This window comes from Salminus brasiliensis, chromosome 6 (genome assembly GCF_030463535.1).
Source record: "Salminus brasiliensis chromosome 6, fSalBra1.hap2, whole genome shotgun sequence".
Lineage (NCBI taxonomy): Eukaryota > Metazoa > Chordata > Actinopteri > Characiformes > Bryconidae > Salminus > Salminus brasiliensis.
Window position 1 is genome coordinate 39,794,431 of NC_132883.1, and position 19,365 is coordinate 39,813,795.

Consider the following 19,365-nt stretch of genomic DNA (forward strand, 5'->3'; position numbering starts at 1 on the left):
GAGCAAATGTTTGGACCGTCTAGAAGTCCCTGAGGACCAATCTGAGAACGAATTATTGCTCTAAACAGCCCCAAGGTCCTCATTACAGTCTGTCAGTGCCGCTGTACAGCACATTTTCACTGTCACTGCTGCTGTAGTGTAGTAGACTGATGTATGAGTGGACGGAGCATTGGACACCAGGGACAAGTTGTTCTGCCAAAATGTCCTTTCAGTTAACCTGAGTAATAGTCAGTCATTTAAGATGTCACTGCAGACCACCTTTTGTTGATGGCCAGTGTGTGTTTGTGCGTGTAGTGGGAGTGTGTGAGTGTGTATACTGTTGTTTTCATGCACTTTCCTGAGTCCAGAGACAAACCAGAGACAAACAGAATTAACCTGTAATGTGAGGACTAACAAGTCCTGTATGTGTGTGTATATATATATATATATATATATATACACACACACACACACACACACACACACACACACGGTCATATCAGATTATTATGATTACCTACCTAATAGTGGGATGACACCAGCGACACATCGTGGCATTGACTGTATTAGATGACACAAGGTGTCTATCACAGAGGTTAGCTGGTCCACTGTGGCACGTCCATTGCTCTGTCCATTACAACTCACCAGAGCCGTCGTTCCTCTCTGGCATCAGAGTCCCATTCTACCACCCTTTGCCAACTGTCACAGTCATATCAGAATATTATGACCACCCCCCGTTTTGGAATGAACTTGGCCCGGGACGTCACAGATAGGGTTTGCTGCATGTATAAAGAAGCGAGCACACCAGTCAGTTGTAGCAGAGTGAAAAATGATCGTCATGGGCAAAGGACACGATTTAACTGATGTTAACTAGAGTTGCTGTAGTGAAGGTGTACCGTAAAATCAATTTCTGAAACACTGAGTGCCTCCCAACGGCATAACAGTGGTGCCCTACGGGCCATTGATGCCATAGGGGAACAGCAACTTCGGGGAGAGTGGTACAGAGCAATCGAGGGACCACTGTGGAGCAGCACCTAATACAGTCCATGCCAGGACGTCTTGCTGGCGGCTTTCGAGCCAAATTTTCTTATTCCCATTATTAGGTAGGTGATCATACTATTTTAAAATATATAATTCTATAGATTTATCATCTATAGCTGTTATCAGTAGCTTTTACGTTATATACTCTGTCAGCCATCCCATTAAAACCACCTACCTAATATAGTGTAGGTCCTTCCCATGCCAGCGAAAGAGCTCTGACCTGTCAAGGCATGATGGATTTCACAAGAACTCTCAGCACTTGTTCGCCCTTGGAGCACTTCAGGTAGGTACTGCATGACTACTGGAAACACCCTACATGACCTGCCTGATGTTTTGCAGATGTTCTGACACACTTGTCTAGCATGTCACTGTGACAAAGACAAAGACAGCCATAATTACCATAAGTGTCAGACACAGGTGGAATTCTGCCTCCTCCTTTAACCCATCCGTGCAGCAAACACACACAGTAACAGTGAGCACCGTGCCTGGAGAGTTGGTCAGCCATCGCTGCGGCGCTTGGGGAGCAGAGAGGGTGAAGGGCCTCGCTCAAGGACCCAACAGTGGCATCTTGCCGAGTCCAGTTATTGATTGATTTTTACTTTCGTTCATTTTTCTAGCTTTTGACACATCAACTACAAGAAAAGACTGTTTAATTACTAGTGTATTACTAGTTTAATTACTGTAGTAATGTTATATACATGTATAACAGGTAGAAAAACAAGCCTGTTGGTGTGTGTGTGTGTGTGTGTGTGTGTGTGTGTGTGTGTGTGTGTGTGAGGGAGAAGTCTTTTCAGTTGTATTGTCAGGGACGTTTCCTGCTTGTTTTTCCAGGTCCAAGTGTGTAAAGGAAGTTTAATGCTTGCCTGAGTCTTAAAAGCAGCCCTTGATGAATGGCCCTGTTGCTTCCAGTCGAGCAGCTTTAACCCTCAACACACCCAACATCAGCAGCAGTGTTCATTCTGGCCTCGTCTCACTCGCAGCTCACTGAAACAAGCAGAGAGTACCTTTGAATACCATAGAAACTGCATAGCAACAATCTCGCAAACACCTGAAATATCAAAGCAACTGCATAGCAACACCCTAGCAGCCCCCTGAAATTCCATAGCTAACAATTACCATCAAACACCTAGAAACAACAGGAATACCATAGCAAGAGCATAAGAACACCTAAGCAACACCACAGCACTGACTTAGCTAAACCTTAGCAACCACATAAAACACCATAGCAACACCTTGGCAACCACCTGAAATGCCACCGAAACTAAATAGCAAAACCCTAGCAACCACCTGAAATACCATAACTAACAATTTGCAACAAACACCTAGAAACAACAGGAAGCCACCAGAAATACCATAGTCACTGCATAGCAACACCCTAGCAACCCCTTGAAATACCATAGCTAACAATTAGCAACAAACACTTAGAAACAACAGGAATACCATAGCAAGAGCATAAGAACACCTAAGCAACACCATAGTACTGACTTAGCTAAACCTTAGCAACCACATAGCAACACCCTGGCAACCTGAAATACCACAGAAACTAAATAGCAAAACCCTAGCAACTACCTGAAATACCATAGCTAACAATTAGCAACAAACACTTAGAAACACCAGGAATGCCATAGCAAGAGCATAGGAACACCTAAGCAACATCCCTAGCACAGACTTAGCTTAATCTTAGCAACCACCATGAAATACCATAGCAACTGCATAGCAACACCCTGGCAACCACCTGAAATACGACAGCAACTGAACAACAACAAACTAGCAACTACCTGAAATACCAAAGCGATCACTTAGTTTCACCCTGGTGACCACATCGCAACTGCTTAGCCACTGCCTTAGCAACAGGAAGTGGGAACCACTTGTTCGACCATTCGTTCTCCTTGTAGTTACTGTTGTTACTATTACTACTAATGTTATTATTGGTGCTACTCACCCTGGTTTCCTGTACAGCACAAGGCAGCAGATCTTCAGTTGGCAAATCTGAAGAAAGTGAAAACCACAGCTGACTGAATAAGCTGAATCTAATTAGTCAGCTTTGGTCAGGGGTGAGAATACTGAGACATTCCAGGCCAAATCAGAGCTGATTTCCTCTGTCCAGCCAAGCCGGTTCTGCCAAAGGAAAATTAGCTCATGAATTACTGCAATTAGTGCGTGAGTATATCTTGGCAGTTTGTGACAAGCCAGTCCAAAGTCTGACCATTCAGATTCGTAGGCATTTCTCCGTTTAGGGTGGGACAGAATCACCGCCCCTGTTTCTCGCCTGAAAGCCACACATATCAGGACTTTGTTCTGGTGAGTGTACACACACGCATGATCTGCATATTCTGAAGAAAGTAAAACAAAGTTCAATTTCAGGTTCAGTTCAGTTTTACAGGGAAACTGCTCCGCAGCAACAGCTGCTACAATCGTGTTATATGGATACAAGCATTTATAATTCCTACGGTTGTATGTTGCTTAACCCCTTAAAAAGCCTTTGAGGTGTTATTACAAACATCTGTTACCAAAGAATAGCCTCACCAGTCCCTGTAGTTACTGAGTAATACGCCTTAGTGTGTAATAAGCCTTGGAGTGTTAATGGCCGTCCAGTCAAATGAGCTTTACAACCTAAATGCATGAAATATTTGCATCTAGAGAACTATATTTAGTGCATAAACTGACACATTTACTTTTTACTAACATAATAAAATAAATGAAGAACTTTTAAAGTAACACTGTATTATAACTAACCCCGCCGTGCGGAGGCCGCATTTCAGCCTGGCTAGATCTCACTGTCAGGTGTTTACATGCTTACATGCTCAGACCAAGAGAGTAATTAACATAGTCTACACCAATCAGCCATAACATTAAAAGTCCTTGTGTCTGCAAAACAGCTCAGATCTGCCTTGTAAAGCATGGACTTCACAAGATATGGCCACCATTCATTTTAATCAGTATATCTTCTGAGGGATCGGACCAAATAGGCTAGCTTTCTGTCCTCGCAAGCATCAATAAGTTCACCAAAACAGCTCCAACCTGTGGAGGCATGGCCTCCTTTAAGACCTCTGAAGGTGTCCTGTCATATCTGGAAGCCTTGGGCATGCATGCCTGATGTTTTGGAGATATTCTGACCTCTGATTTTCGTACGCTTGACCATTTTCCTTCCTCCAACACATCAACATCAAGGACTGACTATTTACTTGTTGACTAATATGCAGATCCTACTCTTTGACAAATGCCAGCGTAACCAGATAATCAAGGCTATACACATTACCTCTTGGTGGTGTTAATGTTATGGCTGATTGGTGTATGTATTCAGTTCATCATTGCTGTAATTAACAGTATCGTCAATTTAGCTGATATGACACTCATATAAGTATGTATGTATGTATAATACCTACACATACACTATATGGACAGAAATATTGGGACACCTACTCAATCATTGTTTCTTCCAAAATAAAAATAAAGAGTTGAGTATCTGTCTCTGGGAAGAAGGCTTTCTACTAGATTTGGAGGAGCATTGCTGCGAGGATTTGATTGCATCCTGCGACATGAACCTCAGTGAGGTCAGGATGTTGGACGATCACCACCCCACCTCATCCCTAACTCATCAACCAAAAGTATTGGGAATGGACCCCCGATCATCATTCCAGAGAACACGGTGCTCCTGCTCCACAGCTCAACGCCCTCTAGCCCCGGCCTGGCATTGGGCAGCATGTTGCCAATGGGTTCATGTTGATCTGCTCCAGAGAGTCCTACTCTCTTGCTACTACCAGGACTAGACAAGCTGTGTGGGTGCATTTGCACATCGCTGTCAGCAATGTGTGCAACTAACAGCACCTGAATGCATTCATTCACAGGGGTGTCCACAAACTTTTGGACACAATTTGTATTTTATTATTTTTATTATGTTTTATTTATTGCTGCATGTCTTGCTGTTATTAATATATCCATACACTATTACACAGTGTTCAGCACGAGCTGTCACTCACAGGGAAGCTCGAGCGGCTGTACAGCACACCCCCCATCCACCACTAGCTGTAGTGGGCGGAGCCAAACCCCCAAAAGCCATAACAGCGCCAAAAACAGCGCCTGCTGCTGTAGCCGAGCCCAGACCTGCAGGACAGAGACTCCGACCCCGCAGGCGCTCGTCCCTCCGGGCTAATGCAGCTAAGACCCTAAGTCCAATTAACATGAGCAGAGGAGGGGAAACCCCGCCGTCGCCGTCCCCGGTGCCGACGGGCTGGACGACTTAGCGGAGAGCGGAGAATGTGGCCGGGCGACGAGGCGGCAGGGCGACTTCAGCTGACTGGGGCTACAGACATGAACGACTCGTGTGTGAGGAGCCCGGCGCTCTAATCTTGTCTTAAAGCCGTTTTGCTTTCACTGCTGGAGAAAATCTCTCGAAGGAGACCTTCAACACACACACACACACCTCCGCCAGCACTGTTTAGCTCCCCTTTTGGACTGGTTCTGGACTCTCAGCCAGCATGGAGCTCCACACGGACGTGTTGCTGGTCACCGCAAACGTCGGCTCCTTGTTTGACAACGTAAGTGTGTCCGAAATCAGTCTAATCTGAGGCCACCTGAATGGGTCAGCCGGTTTGGTATCAGGGAGCAGGTAGCTCTGACTTTACCCCGTTTCATAACAGAGCCGAGCTGCCTGACGCGCCTACAGCCGCGCCGCGCGGGTAGCGTCCAGCTGACCGACTCCGAGGGCGACCTGTAGGCTAATCGAGCCAAACACAGCCGGTGCCTCGGAAACAAAACCGCGACGATTCACTCCGGGACGCACCGATGATCACCGTGGCAGATTTGGCTCATTAGGCTTCGTTTCTGCGGTGGTAAAATGTGTCGCAGTGGCTCAGAAGTTTGGCTGTTACTGATGCACTGATGGCTGTAGATCCGAGTAGTAGCACTAGCTAGCTAAGTTTACCTCACACTTTTCATCGCCGTGGGGGTTTTAATCGTGGGAAATGACGATGTACGCATTATTATTTTAAAGGTCAGGTTTAGTTTTTCCACACAGTAAATCCAGACAAAGCTGAAGTTCGGTTCTTATTTTAATTTTCCAGTCCACCTTAAAAACACAGCGGCGCCGTTCTGAGACGTGCACCGGCGCCACGCTGTTGCCGCTGAGCGATTTAAGGTGGAACGGCAGATTCGAGCCAACTTAAGCCTCCAGTCCCGCCGTTCAGCTGTAATACGCGCCTTATAACGCACGAGTTCTGGCACGCTTATAACATATTATTATAACGTTATGTATTATTATATAGTAATAACTCATATTAATCTCGAAACGTGACGTTTAGAAATGCACTTCGAGATTGCGACATCTCACACACCATCGCTCGTCGTTGTTGCAGCACTGCGCCTGAGCCGTGTGTGTGTGTGTGTGTGTGTGTGTTTTTCCACGGTTAAGTGCCGTTATAGCCCATATAGCGATCACTAGCTTCTCTCGCGGGCCTCCGTTCTTCATCCTCGCGCTAAAGTGCCGCGCTCTGACCGCTCGAGGCGAAGCTCCTCTGCGAAGCTCGCTGCTGCGCTGGCGCTCGCTCTACGGCAGAGCGGCAGCCGCAGCCAATCAGGACCGAGCAACAGCTCCGCGTGCGCGCATTCAAATTCAAACAGGAAATCGCGCGGACGTTTAAAAGGCAGCTCTGGATGCGCACAGAAAATGACTTTTATTAAACAAAATAAAAGTTAATAAATATATTTAAAATCTTTACAGCTTTTTAGTTTAGCAAGATAAAAAAAAAGCTGTAGTTGTTTATGAAATTTTTAAATGCTAAAAAAAAAAATTATATTATATTTTTAACATTAACATTTTAGACATTAAAATTTAAAAATGTGAAATTGTTTAGACTGGTAAAGTCTCAGTGAGTAAAAAAAAAAAAAAAACATCGGGTTGTCGCTATGAAAATTTTGTGGAACTTTGTGGAATAAGGCATGACTTTCTTGGAATATTAGCTAGCTAGTAAGCTCGTCTTTTATTCCCTGGCTGGGCAAGTCCACCACGCTGCACCAATAAGAGTCCTTACCAATAAGACTACATTTGCCTAGCTGTGGAACATGATTCAGATATATGTTGCTCAGTGTAAGTGTTGTATTAAGATGAACCTACTTTTAGTATTTGGATGGAATAGGGTTTTAGTCTTTGACAGTAACTGGGGTCATGCTTTATGTCACATTTATTGCAGGAAAAGCAGTTAATTTGCTTCAAGGAATCACTGAGATGTACCTAGAAATTTGCCTTTGGGGCCAATTGCAATGTTTGTGATGAGCCATGGGTCAAAAAGAGTAAGGAAGGTAGATGGCGTTAATATCATAATTTTTTTTACATGTACATATGTTCGGTATGTCGCTGATGTCCACTGAAAAAGTCTAATTATTTGGCCATTTTTAGCTTTCTCCATCGTTTGCTCCATCTGCTTTGTACGCTGTATAAATAATTCTGGGTGAACGGACCAAAAGAAATGCGCTAAATTGTTTAAACATTTTTATATTAATTTTGCATTAACGTCCATTCAAAGTTAAGAACACATTTGCCTTCTCTTGTAAAGTCACTATTTTGGAGATACATGTTTTTCATTGGACAGCGACGATGTACTGTATATCATCATTGATATGGCAAATTTACAGAAGGCGGCAGAAAACATTGACTTCCATTTTTATTGGAAGTCAATATAAAAAGATTTTGGTTATTTTGCAGCATTTCTTTTGGTCCAGTCATCATTAAAATTGCAGTTGCAGTTACTGCAGGCGAGTTTCCTTCAGCCAATCAGAATGCAAAGTCAGAACTGTGGTAAGATGACTCCTAATGTTTAGCTGAGTTTGTAGGTTGTGTAATAACAGTTCTTATGAAACACTTGAGATGTTTTTAATACCCTGGATTAGGTTACTTCTTATGTATCAAGCAATCCCTCTGCATACAGCCACCTCTCACCCTAAGTGGATTAGTTCACTCTGATTACAGCCTTCTGTAATGCTTTCTGGTGAGGAATCCTCCAGTGCCGTCGGCTCTTGGCTTAAGATGACACGCTTTGCTCTGTACAAACAGCCCCAGAGCTGTTGTTTTAACAGTTTTTGGTCAGTACATTGACTTCGTTGTCTGTGTTCGTGTGTGTGTAAAGGTGGTGGGAGGGGGGGCAGATCCTACACCAGTGGAAATTTGGCCATGCACCCGGTTTCCCGTGGCCATATTTGGCCCAGAGTGAGTGCCTGTTTGGGCCCATTGTGACTATAAACAGATGGATATCTTTCCCCAGAGGATTTCGACCTCTCCTGTCTACTTTTTCTAATAGGTCAACAGTGACGCGTCGGCTATAAAAACAAACTTCCAAAAATGGTGGGGTTTCTCGTGTCGGTGCCGTTGGTTTACCAGATGTGGACAGTGCCTGGGGATAACTGGCTTGCTGTGTGTTATTGTGTGCAAAGTTCATGAAGTGGTGTGACCTTATTATAGCTAACTGTTATTCTGTCCTACCATTTTAGACATTTATTGCATTTTATTTAAAGAGCTTTGGCTTGCCATGTTATGCTGCCGCCGCTGCAAAAAACACTGTACCTTTTATATATTTGGGAATTGGCCCATTTTCCAGCTCTGTTTTTATTATGCTGGTTTTTCTTTTCAGTATAGAGACAGCAGTGTTTGAGGTTCACTATTTGTCACTTCCAGCAATCTGAGCACAGGTTTCCATTCTAGGCCATCTTAAAGCAAATGTTTGAAGTTTGGCAATATTTTGGTTTACAACCAAACAAAGGATGAGAAGCACTGGATGTTAAGTGTAACATGCTGTCTATGCAGAATACAGTTATCATTAAAGATGAAGTAATATTAGAGGTTTTATTAGAGGTGATATTAGAACTCCAAATTCTTAAAAATTGGCTGTTTAAGAAGGTACAGAAAAAAAACTGTTTAAAAATAAGTATTTTATTGCACAATGAACATTTTAGAAAGCTTGTTTTCTGAAAAGAAGAGTCAGTGTCTGAACCAGGATGACTGCTTTCTTCATTACCTGCTGCACTGCATGCCAGTATATTCCCCATTCAGCTCCTGAGTGCACAGTCGCACGCCAGACCTGTCTGACAAGCACTTCACTCAAGCCTGCATCGTTCCTCTCATTGCTGGTTACGCTGGGTTTATATCTTCCAACAGTTCAGCTTAATGATGTCTTAAGGAAATGATATAGTGCATCATGAAATCACAGATATTCACCTATGATTTGATATGATTCAAGTTCATTCTTTTATAAATGCTGTATACACAGAATACAAAAATCAAAAATAATTTACACAGCTGCAGAATATTTGCTTAAACAAATAGATTTGAAACTAATACTGATGTGATCTTTAACTATTAAATTTAAACTTCATGTAACTTTATAACAATAAATAAAGCTATAGCAATAACTATTAATACAACTTTCTAAAACTATGAATGTAACTTTCTGTAACTTAATATGTATAACTTCTGTAATTGTTAATATTACTTTTTTAACTTTATAACTTTTTAAAATTTTAAATATAGCTTTAACTGTGAATATGCCTTTCTATAACTATTAAATTAACTTTAGAACTATAAAATAACTTAATGTAACTATTATTATAAAGTTCTATAAATAAATCTAACTTTCTAAAAGTTTTTGTAACTTACGTATTTTCTTACTTTCTAATAACTTTTTATTAAAATATAGCTTTAACTATGAATATGCCTTTCTTTTAGAGTAACTTTATAACTATAAATATACCTTCCTATATCTATTAATATAACTTTCTATAACTATAAATATAACTTTCTGTAACATTCTGTAACTTAATATAACTTTCTATAACTATAAATATAACTTTCTGTAACATTCTGTAACTTAATGTAACTTTCTATAACTTTAAATATAACTTTAGGACTGTAAATATAACTTTCTCTAACAATTAATATAACATTTTATAACTGTTCATAAAACTTTCTTTAACTTTCTATAACTATTATTGAAGAACCTAACCACCTTTTATAAGATGCAGCTTATAAAAGTAGGTAAATATTATCAAAGCACTAGAACCACAGATTTATTACATTGAGTTTTCATGTTCCACTGTACAACAGCTCCACACTGCAGACTCCAAACCGCTGTGTTACCTTTTAGCTCCAGCTGTTTCTGTCATTGGTTCAATTCAGTTGTTAATTCCTGTTATTTATATGGCAGTTCATTATCAGCTAAGGCTTTGTGATCGTGACAAGCATGGTCTTTTCCCATGAATCAGTTAAGCCAGAGATGAAAGACACTGTAAAAGCGTTTAAAGTAACTCTGAAATGTCAGCTCTTTGGATCAAGGCCCAGCGATAGGAAATGATGCGTTTCAAATTTGGGAAATTCTCTTGAGATGGGAGATGAAGAAAGTTTCCATTGACCCACCCTTCTATTCTTTCAGCAGAAAGTGAGAGGGGGGGGGTAATTCAGAGATTATCAAGATAGAACGCATTTTGCCTCTGAATGCCGGGATCTGACCAAGACGTCTTTGCTTGTTAGTTAGAATTAAGTTAACCAAGGACAGAGCTGATATTTACTGTAGCACTGGACTTGAATCATCCGTCCATCAGTGCTGATAACAGAAAGCTGATGCACAGATTTTATTTACAGAGATACTACTACTAATACCAATAAGATAAGGTAATTAAATCCTTTTTTAGTCCCACAGTGGGGAAATTCTCAAATTCTACAATATTAATACTAGTAATAATAATAATAGTAATAATAGCATTTTTGGATACTTTTTAGACGAGTCTGAGTTGAAGCTTAAAGTTTGTTAAATACAATGGCAGTGTAATTAATCTAATAGGAAAGAACAAAGTTATAAATGTCATAAACCTTCACAACCCTTTGCTTGTGAAATAAAGTTTGTCAATTCAAATAAAATTATTGATAAAATCTCTAGAATCAAGACATTTGATTGACAACTGAACTAAGCCTTGGCCTCCGAATAGAAATCCTAAACATACACTATAAGGACAAGTACTGTGATACCTTCAAATTACACCTGCAGGAGCTTTAATGACAACGGTCCTCGCCAAACCCAGACCCGTCCAGCATAGTGCCAGACATCGAATTTGCCAGACAAACGCAATTTTTAGCAAAACCACTTACAGCTGATGGTGAAGTATATAGGAGGGAGGACAATTTACTAACTGTAATGCAATGGTGGCTCCTATTCCAGTACCATGCTGGATTTCAGTGAGCTCTTTAGAAGCACCCATTCTTTCACTGATTTGTGTAAAGGTAGACTGCATGGCTTGATTATCTCTAGTGGTTTGCCGTGTTGGATGTTGTTGGACGATGAGCAAGTTCTCGCAGACAGAGCTCTCATTTAAGCTTGTTCTGATTCTCCTTCAAAAGTTTAAAATGCCTCCATACTCTTAGACACCCCCTCCGCCTCAGTTCCCCAGCTCCTCAGCTTCAGCTTGCCTCAACAGCGAACCACCAGCACATGTTGTCACATTGACTTTCTGTCAGCAAGCGTGCCAGATATTCAGCCCTGCTAGAACATACAAATATATTCATGATTCTCTTATGTATACTTCTTTCTTTAAATGTAATCCTTGTAACCCTGTAACCCTAAGCTTTTGTCTGTTTTACAAAACCACTTGAATCTCAGTCGACTGGCGGGTATCAGACTGACGACTGGAAAAACTTTCTTCGCATTCTTCACTTCGTATGTTGCAGCTTTATCTTTACCGACTGCAGGTCCGATTGCAGCTGGACTTTGTGGGGTGTGTTTGAGTGCCAAACTGCCATTGTTTCTTCCCTTTTTTTGCGGTTCTCACTCGTCCCCATGGCCTGAAGCTTGGCCTGAGGCTCCTGGCCTGACTCGCGTAGCACCCATAGCACATAACCCACAACTCTGTGGTGTTACTTACTACCGTTACTGACGCTGGCATGTAGACTCGCAAGCCCTGTGTATGAATTCTGTCATTTTTATTTCAGTTTAATTTTCTATTTTTTGCTCATTATTGCCCATGCAATAACTAAAACTACTGTACACTCTCAAAATAAGTGCAAACAGCTATCGGCTTTCCATTCTTGAAATATAAACCCATCCGAAAAGCCGAAAGCTGTTATAAGTAATAGTAATAATAATAATTTTTCTGCATTCATTTTGTCCGTATTCGTGCACGTTCTCTGAAAGCTTATGGATACGGACTGAATACAACAGTACCTTCACTGTCGCCATGTTTCTAATTGTAAGAAACTTTTGACTCTGATGTATTACGTAACATCCATGCCAACATAAAATACACATAGAAGTGTATGGACAGTGATGGTTACATTGTTTGGACGTGTTCATTTTCAGACATAAAGAAAGTAGACATGAGCCTGCATGGTTTTATATACTTCATAAACAGCAACCCTGTGTTTTGTTGCTTCCTTAGGGGGAGGTAAGATTTTATTTTAGATAATAGTGTCTGGTGATGGTGGGGCAAAATGAAAAATTTAAGCTGTTAGCATGGCCTGTGGTAACGTTTTCGCACCTAGTACTTAGTAACATCCTCTTTGGCAGACATCGCAGCTTGCAAACAGTTTTTGTAGCAACTAAAAGTCAGTTCTCAGAGAAAACGGACGCGTGGCAAATGGACTGGCTAATAAGAACCTCCAAGACAGTGGTCGGTCCTTTCATATTGCTCAACATCATTGCAGTTTTTCAATGTTTATTTCAATCTGAATCTGGCAGTTACATCGTGTCAAGATTTTATGATAAAAATGGACCAATAGAAATTCTCCAAAATGACTTAAAATTAAATATTTTTACATTGACATCAGTTAAAAGTTAAGATTGTCTTTAGCTTTTTTCTGGAAAGTTACTGTTTTAAAGATACAAGACCTACATCAGTTACTACATTACAGCAATACTTATTAGTGCTTATTACTTGCTTATGTCCACTGTTTCGAAAATTGGACTACCCCAGACTGTATCTGTCCACACAATGTGAGGTATTCAACAGATCACTTTGTCAAATGTTTTTACCCCTTTCTCCCAATTTGGCATTGCCGGTTAAACCACTCATTCATAGCTCCCCCTAGCACTAGCAATACTCCCAACAGTAGGAGAGTAAGGACAGCTAACGCCTGTGCCACGGCCAATTGTGCTCTCTCAGACTCCGGCTGCTGATGGCAAAGCGGCATGGCTCATACTGACAGTGCATTGGACCACTGAGCTACTCAGAGCTCACACTCATGCCAGTATTAACAGTATCACAGAACTCCTTAATACCTTCAGACAAACTGTAACCAGTACACTGGAGAAAGAATTTCAGCTGCTATCCTGGATGGACTAATGTTGACAGGTAGCATAAGGGACAGTGCTAAATAGCACTCCTGACTACTGACAGTGTTCTAATAATTTAAAGAGCTAAACCAGGTCCTTTCTTTGCAGATTTTGCTATGCAGTTGGTCGCCAGGTAGCATGCATGTGATCTACTTTCTAGGCCTTGTTGTCCTTGCAGAGCAGCGTTATGCATGGCCTACCCACGCAGCAGCTCAATTTGCCCACCCATGCAAATAAACTATGCAAAGCCCCAATATGGAAGATCCAGCCCACAGATCTCCAGGTAGAGCTTTTGTTTTTAAACTGACCTAAGCGTAGTGTACTACCCTACTGACCTGCTTATCAGCTCATGTGCTTTCTGACACAGACTGATATATATATAAATGGACAAAAATGACAAGACAAAAGGTAGCTACTTTAATTGAACTGTCAGTTCGGTACAGACTAAAGAGCTGGTTCTTAGAGGTATAATAAGTGCAGCTAAGAGGGGTCAGCTGTTTTTTGTTCTTCAGTGTCAAAGTAGGACGTATAAGTATAGCACGGTGAATAATGCATGTCACGAGGCTGTAGAAAGAAGCTTGTACTGGTAAAAATACCCTCCTTTGCTGTTGTCCATTCGCAACACTTGGTTAGTGCTGAATGGAAACTTTATGAATGGTGTCATGAGATGTGCATGTGTGAGTGTGTGTATGTCGTCATGAACCGCAAATTCTGATGAATGTCTGCAGTCAGAATTAAATTAGGCACAAACAGTATTAGAAAACTGGTGGAAATTTATTAAGAGGACGCACATAAACACAGTAAGTGTACAAGACATGAAGAACAGCAAAAATCAATTAGTTTTAGTCATAAATGAAGATATACATGCCATCTAATTGACAGAGAATAAATGATGAAACCTGAGAGTCATTGGTAATGTTGATATGGTATTAAGGCTGATAAATGTGGTAGCTTATTAAAATATTGACCTTTAAGGACAATGAATGGGGCATTGCTGTAATACTTTCTAATGAAATATCTTTAGTATTTGTGGTAAACATCTATTTATGTTTTGTGTATGTGTTTCTGTCCTTAGAACAAACCTGGTTAGTCTTTAGCATGTTAAAGAGGCCATAAAGAGAAATATTTCATGTGTGATGTATTTAAATAATATTAAAGTTTGTAAACCTACCATTCATCTCTATTTCAAAACTATTTAACCATAATTCATTGTTTTTGTGATATAAAATCACAGAAATCATATTTATGTAAACATGGCTTTTAAGCCCACATGAGTTCATCCCTGCCATTTATGCTGAATTTATAAGGAGCGTTTCAGTTTAGTGATAATTTTTCATTCTAGAAAGTGTGTGGTCAAACTCCTGATCTAGCACACATACCTATCACTTTCAAATCGATTTTCAATACATATTTTTTTTAGCATTAGTAGTGTAATCAAAAAAAAAAATGAAATGAAAGCTGTTATAAGTAATAGTAATAATAATAATTTTTCTGCATTCATTTTGTCCGTATTCGTGCACATTCTTCTGAAAGCTTATGGATACGGACTGAATACAACAGTACCTTCACTGTCGTCATGTTTGTTATTGTAAGAAACCTTTGACTCTGATGTATTACGTGACATTCATGGCAACATAAAGGACGCATAGAAGTATATGGGCAGTGATAGTTGCATCGTTTGGGCGTGTTCATTTTCGGACATAAAGAAAGTAGACATAAGCCTGCATGGTTTTATACACTTCATAAACAGCAACCCTGTGTTGTTGTTGCTTCCTTAGGGGGGAGGTAAGATTTTATGTTAGATAATAGTGGCCGGTGATGGTGGGGCAAAATGGGAAAAAAAACAAAACACACAAACAAAATGTTTTTTTTCCCCTCCCTTTTTTTTGTGACGGGGTGGTTTGGCTAAGCTTGATGGACCCTGTCTAACATGAAAAAGCAACAAATAGAAATGGCAAAGGGCGTAATTTTGTCATTTAAAGCTGCAGTATGTTAGTAAGTTAGTGTGACGGGGTGGTAAGTCAAACAGACGGGTTTTATTTTTTATGAAATGTGTCTGATGTAAACAGGGTCAGGGTTTGATAAGAAAAGCCGTTCATTCTGTGATATTTAAGATGCAAATATCATGTTGGTCAATACGGACTTGTGAAAAAGGTCACGCACTACTGAAAAATCTTTACAAATATTATGTTACTCTTTAAGAAGTAGTATTTCCTCACATGCCACGATAACAAAAATGAATAGCTTTAAACTTTAGAACCTTTTTGGCACATTTTTGGCTCATCTCATCAAATGTTGCGAAAGCAAACAACCCTCATTTTGCTGAACGATAATAAGGTACAATTAAAATGTTGTTGGAAACCAGCTACGATTTGTATCAGCAACCTTTTGTCAGACAGCTGATGTGAGTGTTGATTACTATTGTCTGAAATTAGACAACAAGAAGGTTCCAAGTCAGTTCCTGAGAATAGCATTTCTGGCCTTCTCAGAAACAGGTTTGCGCTGCTTTTATTTTATCTTCAGACGGGTCGGTCTTTGACTGGGGTATGTGATATGTGACATCGGCATGACTCAACTGTCTCTACTCAGTGCCAGTGTGTCTGATAAACGCTTGACAAGGCTCAGGTTACCAGTTTAATCCACACACGCTTTCCCTCCTTGTGAATTTTTAATGGCTTCACCTACTGTTGTCTGTATTTCATACATTATTCAGCACGGCCTTTGATCCATGTTGCTCGTTATTCAAACTCCCTTTATCTAAAGCTATTAGTTTGTTATTAGGGAGTGAAGTGTTTGTTCGAATGACTTTAGGACACAGTAGGGTGATGGATCTGACTTGTGGTTTGTAAATGAACTGTTGTCACATGTCATGCTACATATTCCAGAATGATCACAGCAGCACCAGTAATGCTAATAATACTAATGATGTGAAGACTTAGTTGTGTAAAAAACCTCTGGACAAAAAGAGCTGTCACACCTGGACACCTACCCAGCAAAATGTCATTCCTGTCTAAACAAAACACAAACACATTTTATCTCTGTTTTAAAATATTTGTCAAAAAGATCATATTCAGGCAGTATGTAACAGGGTGGTAAAAATCATTCTAAAATGGCCATTGTTCTTCATGTGGTCAAGTTCTTGATCTAGCACATATGACAGCTTATATAAACAGGGGCAGTATCCCGGCAAAATATCATTCCTGTCCAAAAAGTAATTGAATATCACATGTTTTGTATCTTATTATTATGTATCATTTCATTCAACTCCACTAATAGTATTGCTTCAAATGAAAAACTATAATATACATATAATATACTATAATATATAATAATATTAATACAATAATAACTTATCTGTGATAGTATTAATGCCACATTTGATTGATTAAAATCAAATCTTCAGCTCAGATACATAGATTTGGGGAATGTTTGCTGCGTAAATGTTTTTTTTCTAGAACCTTTGTGTTAATAAACCGTTGCCATGTTATGCTACATATTCCAGAACCATCACTGCAACACCAGTAATGCTAATAATACTAATAATCTGAAAACTGGTGTAAAAAAATCTGAAGGTGACAATTCAAGAACAACTGTTCTTATCTTAACTTCCACAAAGACTTGAAGAGTTACTTTTTTAAGCTTGTGTATGTTGATATACTCTTGAAATACTCTTAGTATTTATAAAAAAGGCTTTTTGCTGTTCTATCCAAAACTGAGGACAAGTGATATTGTGTAATCATTGCTACAGTAAATAGTAAACAGTAAATTTCCACTGAATTCTGCAAAATTCCATTGTTAAGATGTAATTAAGAATTAAAAACTATATAAAAAAAATTTGGTGTTTACTGATGATATTTATAATTTACACCAGAAATGTACAGTGCATCGTAATTTATATTTAATTGAATTTATATTTGTATAATTTATATTTATATTTTAACTAGGACAGATATATCAAAATAATATTGGTATCAGCAGAATATAGCAATTGACTGCTATTTCAGTCCGAGATTAAAAAGAAGCATTTATTTAGTTTTAGTAAGATCAGAATATATAGACAGTGCTGGGCTACGGCACTAAAATGTTTTGCTGCATGTCTGGTTTTTCTAGAACCCGTTTGTTAACAATGGTAAACAGCATTTTTCTGCTGTTTTTCTTCATAACTGAAATAGTTTAAGAACATCTTGTTGAGGGTGTCAAGAGGTGTTGAAAAATGAAAATGAAACTTTGACCAGAATTCTACTTAACCCTACAACAACAACCTATGGCCCGCCGAAGAATAGCCCCACCATAGCCCCACCAGTTTGTCCCTGTAGTTCCTAAAAAAGTAATACACCTTAGTGTGTAAGTAGTGTTAAGGGGTTTAAGCTCTATTCAGATGGGATTAGTTTTACCTGAGGAGGTGGAGTAATGTCATTTTTCCCACAGAATGTCTGCTTCGCACAGGATAGGGGTGTCTACTCGACTTACGCACTGCCGTCGCCTCCAGCGAAACATGATGATAATCCTACTGTTATAACCCACTTATAGTAATAATGAAATTTAAGCAATAATGAATATTCAGAACCGGTATATAGGCTATAGGCTACGCTACACAGTGACTTACCGAAAGCTGCCAGCTGTGTCGCTCCTAGGTCTTCTAGATTTGACTGAGGTTTGCCACAGACTTGAATGATCTGGGATATCTGTGAAATGCAAAACAAAACTAAATGCCTCCTCAAACGCCTCCATATTCATGCAAAGCCACATAAAAATGTTTTCCACACGGTATGATGGAATATTTACCCACATGTCAAATTGCACTTTGTACTGTATGTGATTGCAATGTTGTATTGTGGCTTGTATATTAGCTTGAGGCTAGCATGTTAGGTTATGGTCAATGTGTTAGCTTTTGGATAAAGTGTCAAACACATCTTTTGTTTAATATTTAACATTTATTTATATTAGGTCGTGACACTAATTTAATGGTAAAAATTACTTTACCTCACTTTCCCATGTATATCTAATAGGGCTTTAGTGTAGTTTCACAGTGATTGGTACTAAAAAGATACTACAGAAAAAATGTAATCATCTGACCGTGGCGTTTACTTATCTATTGACTTTAACACTCATATTATTACAGCTTAATGATCATTCTGATATTGGAAACATGAATGAATTTAGTGTCTGAATTGACACCAGAAATGTACAGTACATCGTAATTTATATCTATATTTTAAATAGGACAAACATATCAAATTCATATTGGTATCAGCAGAAAATAGCTATTGACTGATATTTATAACTGTGATATGGGCATATCGGCTGTTCACGATTAATCTGCAAACTTTACGTGTCAACCTTTTTTAGTGCTAATTAATAATCTTACCAAGTTTGGTCCCAACTTCCTCCTGTAGGTCTCTCTCTTTACAGAGCCTAGTGAACTATTAGTGGTTTTCTTTAGCGATGTAAATACAGCGTCGCTACTGTTGAGCTCAGAGGATAGATTACACTTTATTAATGTTGAAATATGGATTAAATCTCATAACTGCTCCTCTCTTAATCCGGGCCAATGACTGATCATCCATTTATCTCTTAAAGCATTGTTGAAGCATTTTGTCTACTAAAGCCTCTGTGTCCAAGCTTCATAATTACTCATAATTAAGTCACATATAATATAATATCCAATTATATATATATTAATAAGATGTACATCTAATTATCAAATTATACATATATAATTAGAGTGATTTAGAATTGAATATGAATTGTTTACCATGTTGCAGTTTTGAAAAAGCACTGAACATTTGATGCATCCACAGTTTTCTCTGCCGTCTACATTCCTCCCATAAGCAGTTCAGTGCCGTTTCAAACCAGACCCAGTTATAAAAATATTGTAGTTCTTCGCCCTGGAAACAAAGCAAATAAACCGCAGGCTTAGCTCTTGATGACCAAGGTCTAATTGAAGACGCTCTGTGCCAATACAAATGTTCCACAGTCGGTTCCCCCATTATCGGCCGAAGTGAAAATGGGGATCTGACAGTTGCGGTCGCGGCCTGCT

The 19,365-nt window shown here is 39.5% G+C and overlaps 1 protein-coding gene across 2 annotated transcripts in view; it reads left to right on the forward strand.

Moving 5' to 3' along the window:
* Nucleotides 1–5,088: 5,088 nt before the first annotated feature.
* The window catches only part of inpp5l (inositol polyphosphate-5-phosphatase L), a 43,343-nt gene continuing 29,066 nt past the window's right edge, over nucleotides 5,089–19,365 (forward strand). For both annotated transcript variants that reach the window (XM_072682386.1, XM_072682387.1), the window contains exon 1: nucleotides 5,089–5,558. In XM_072682386.1, coding sequence (XP_072538487.1) covers nucleotides 5,499–5,558 — 60 coding nt within the window. In that variant the 5' untranslated portion in view covers nucleotides 5,089–5,498. The remainder of the gene's footprint in view (nucleotides 5,559–19,365) is intronic.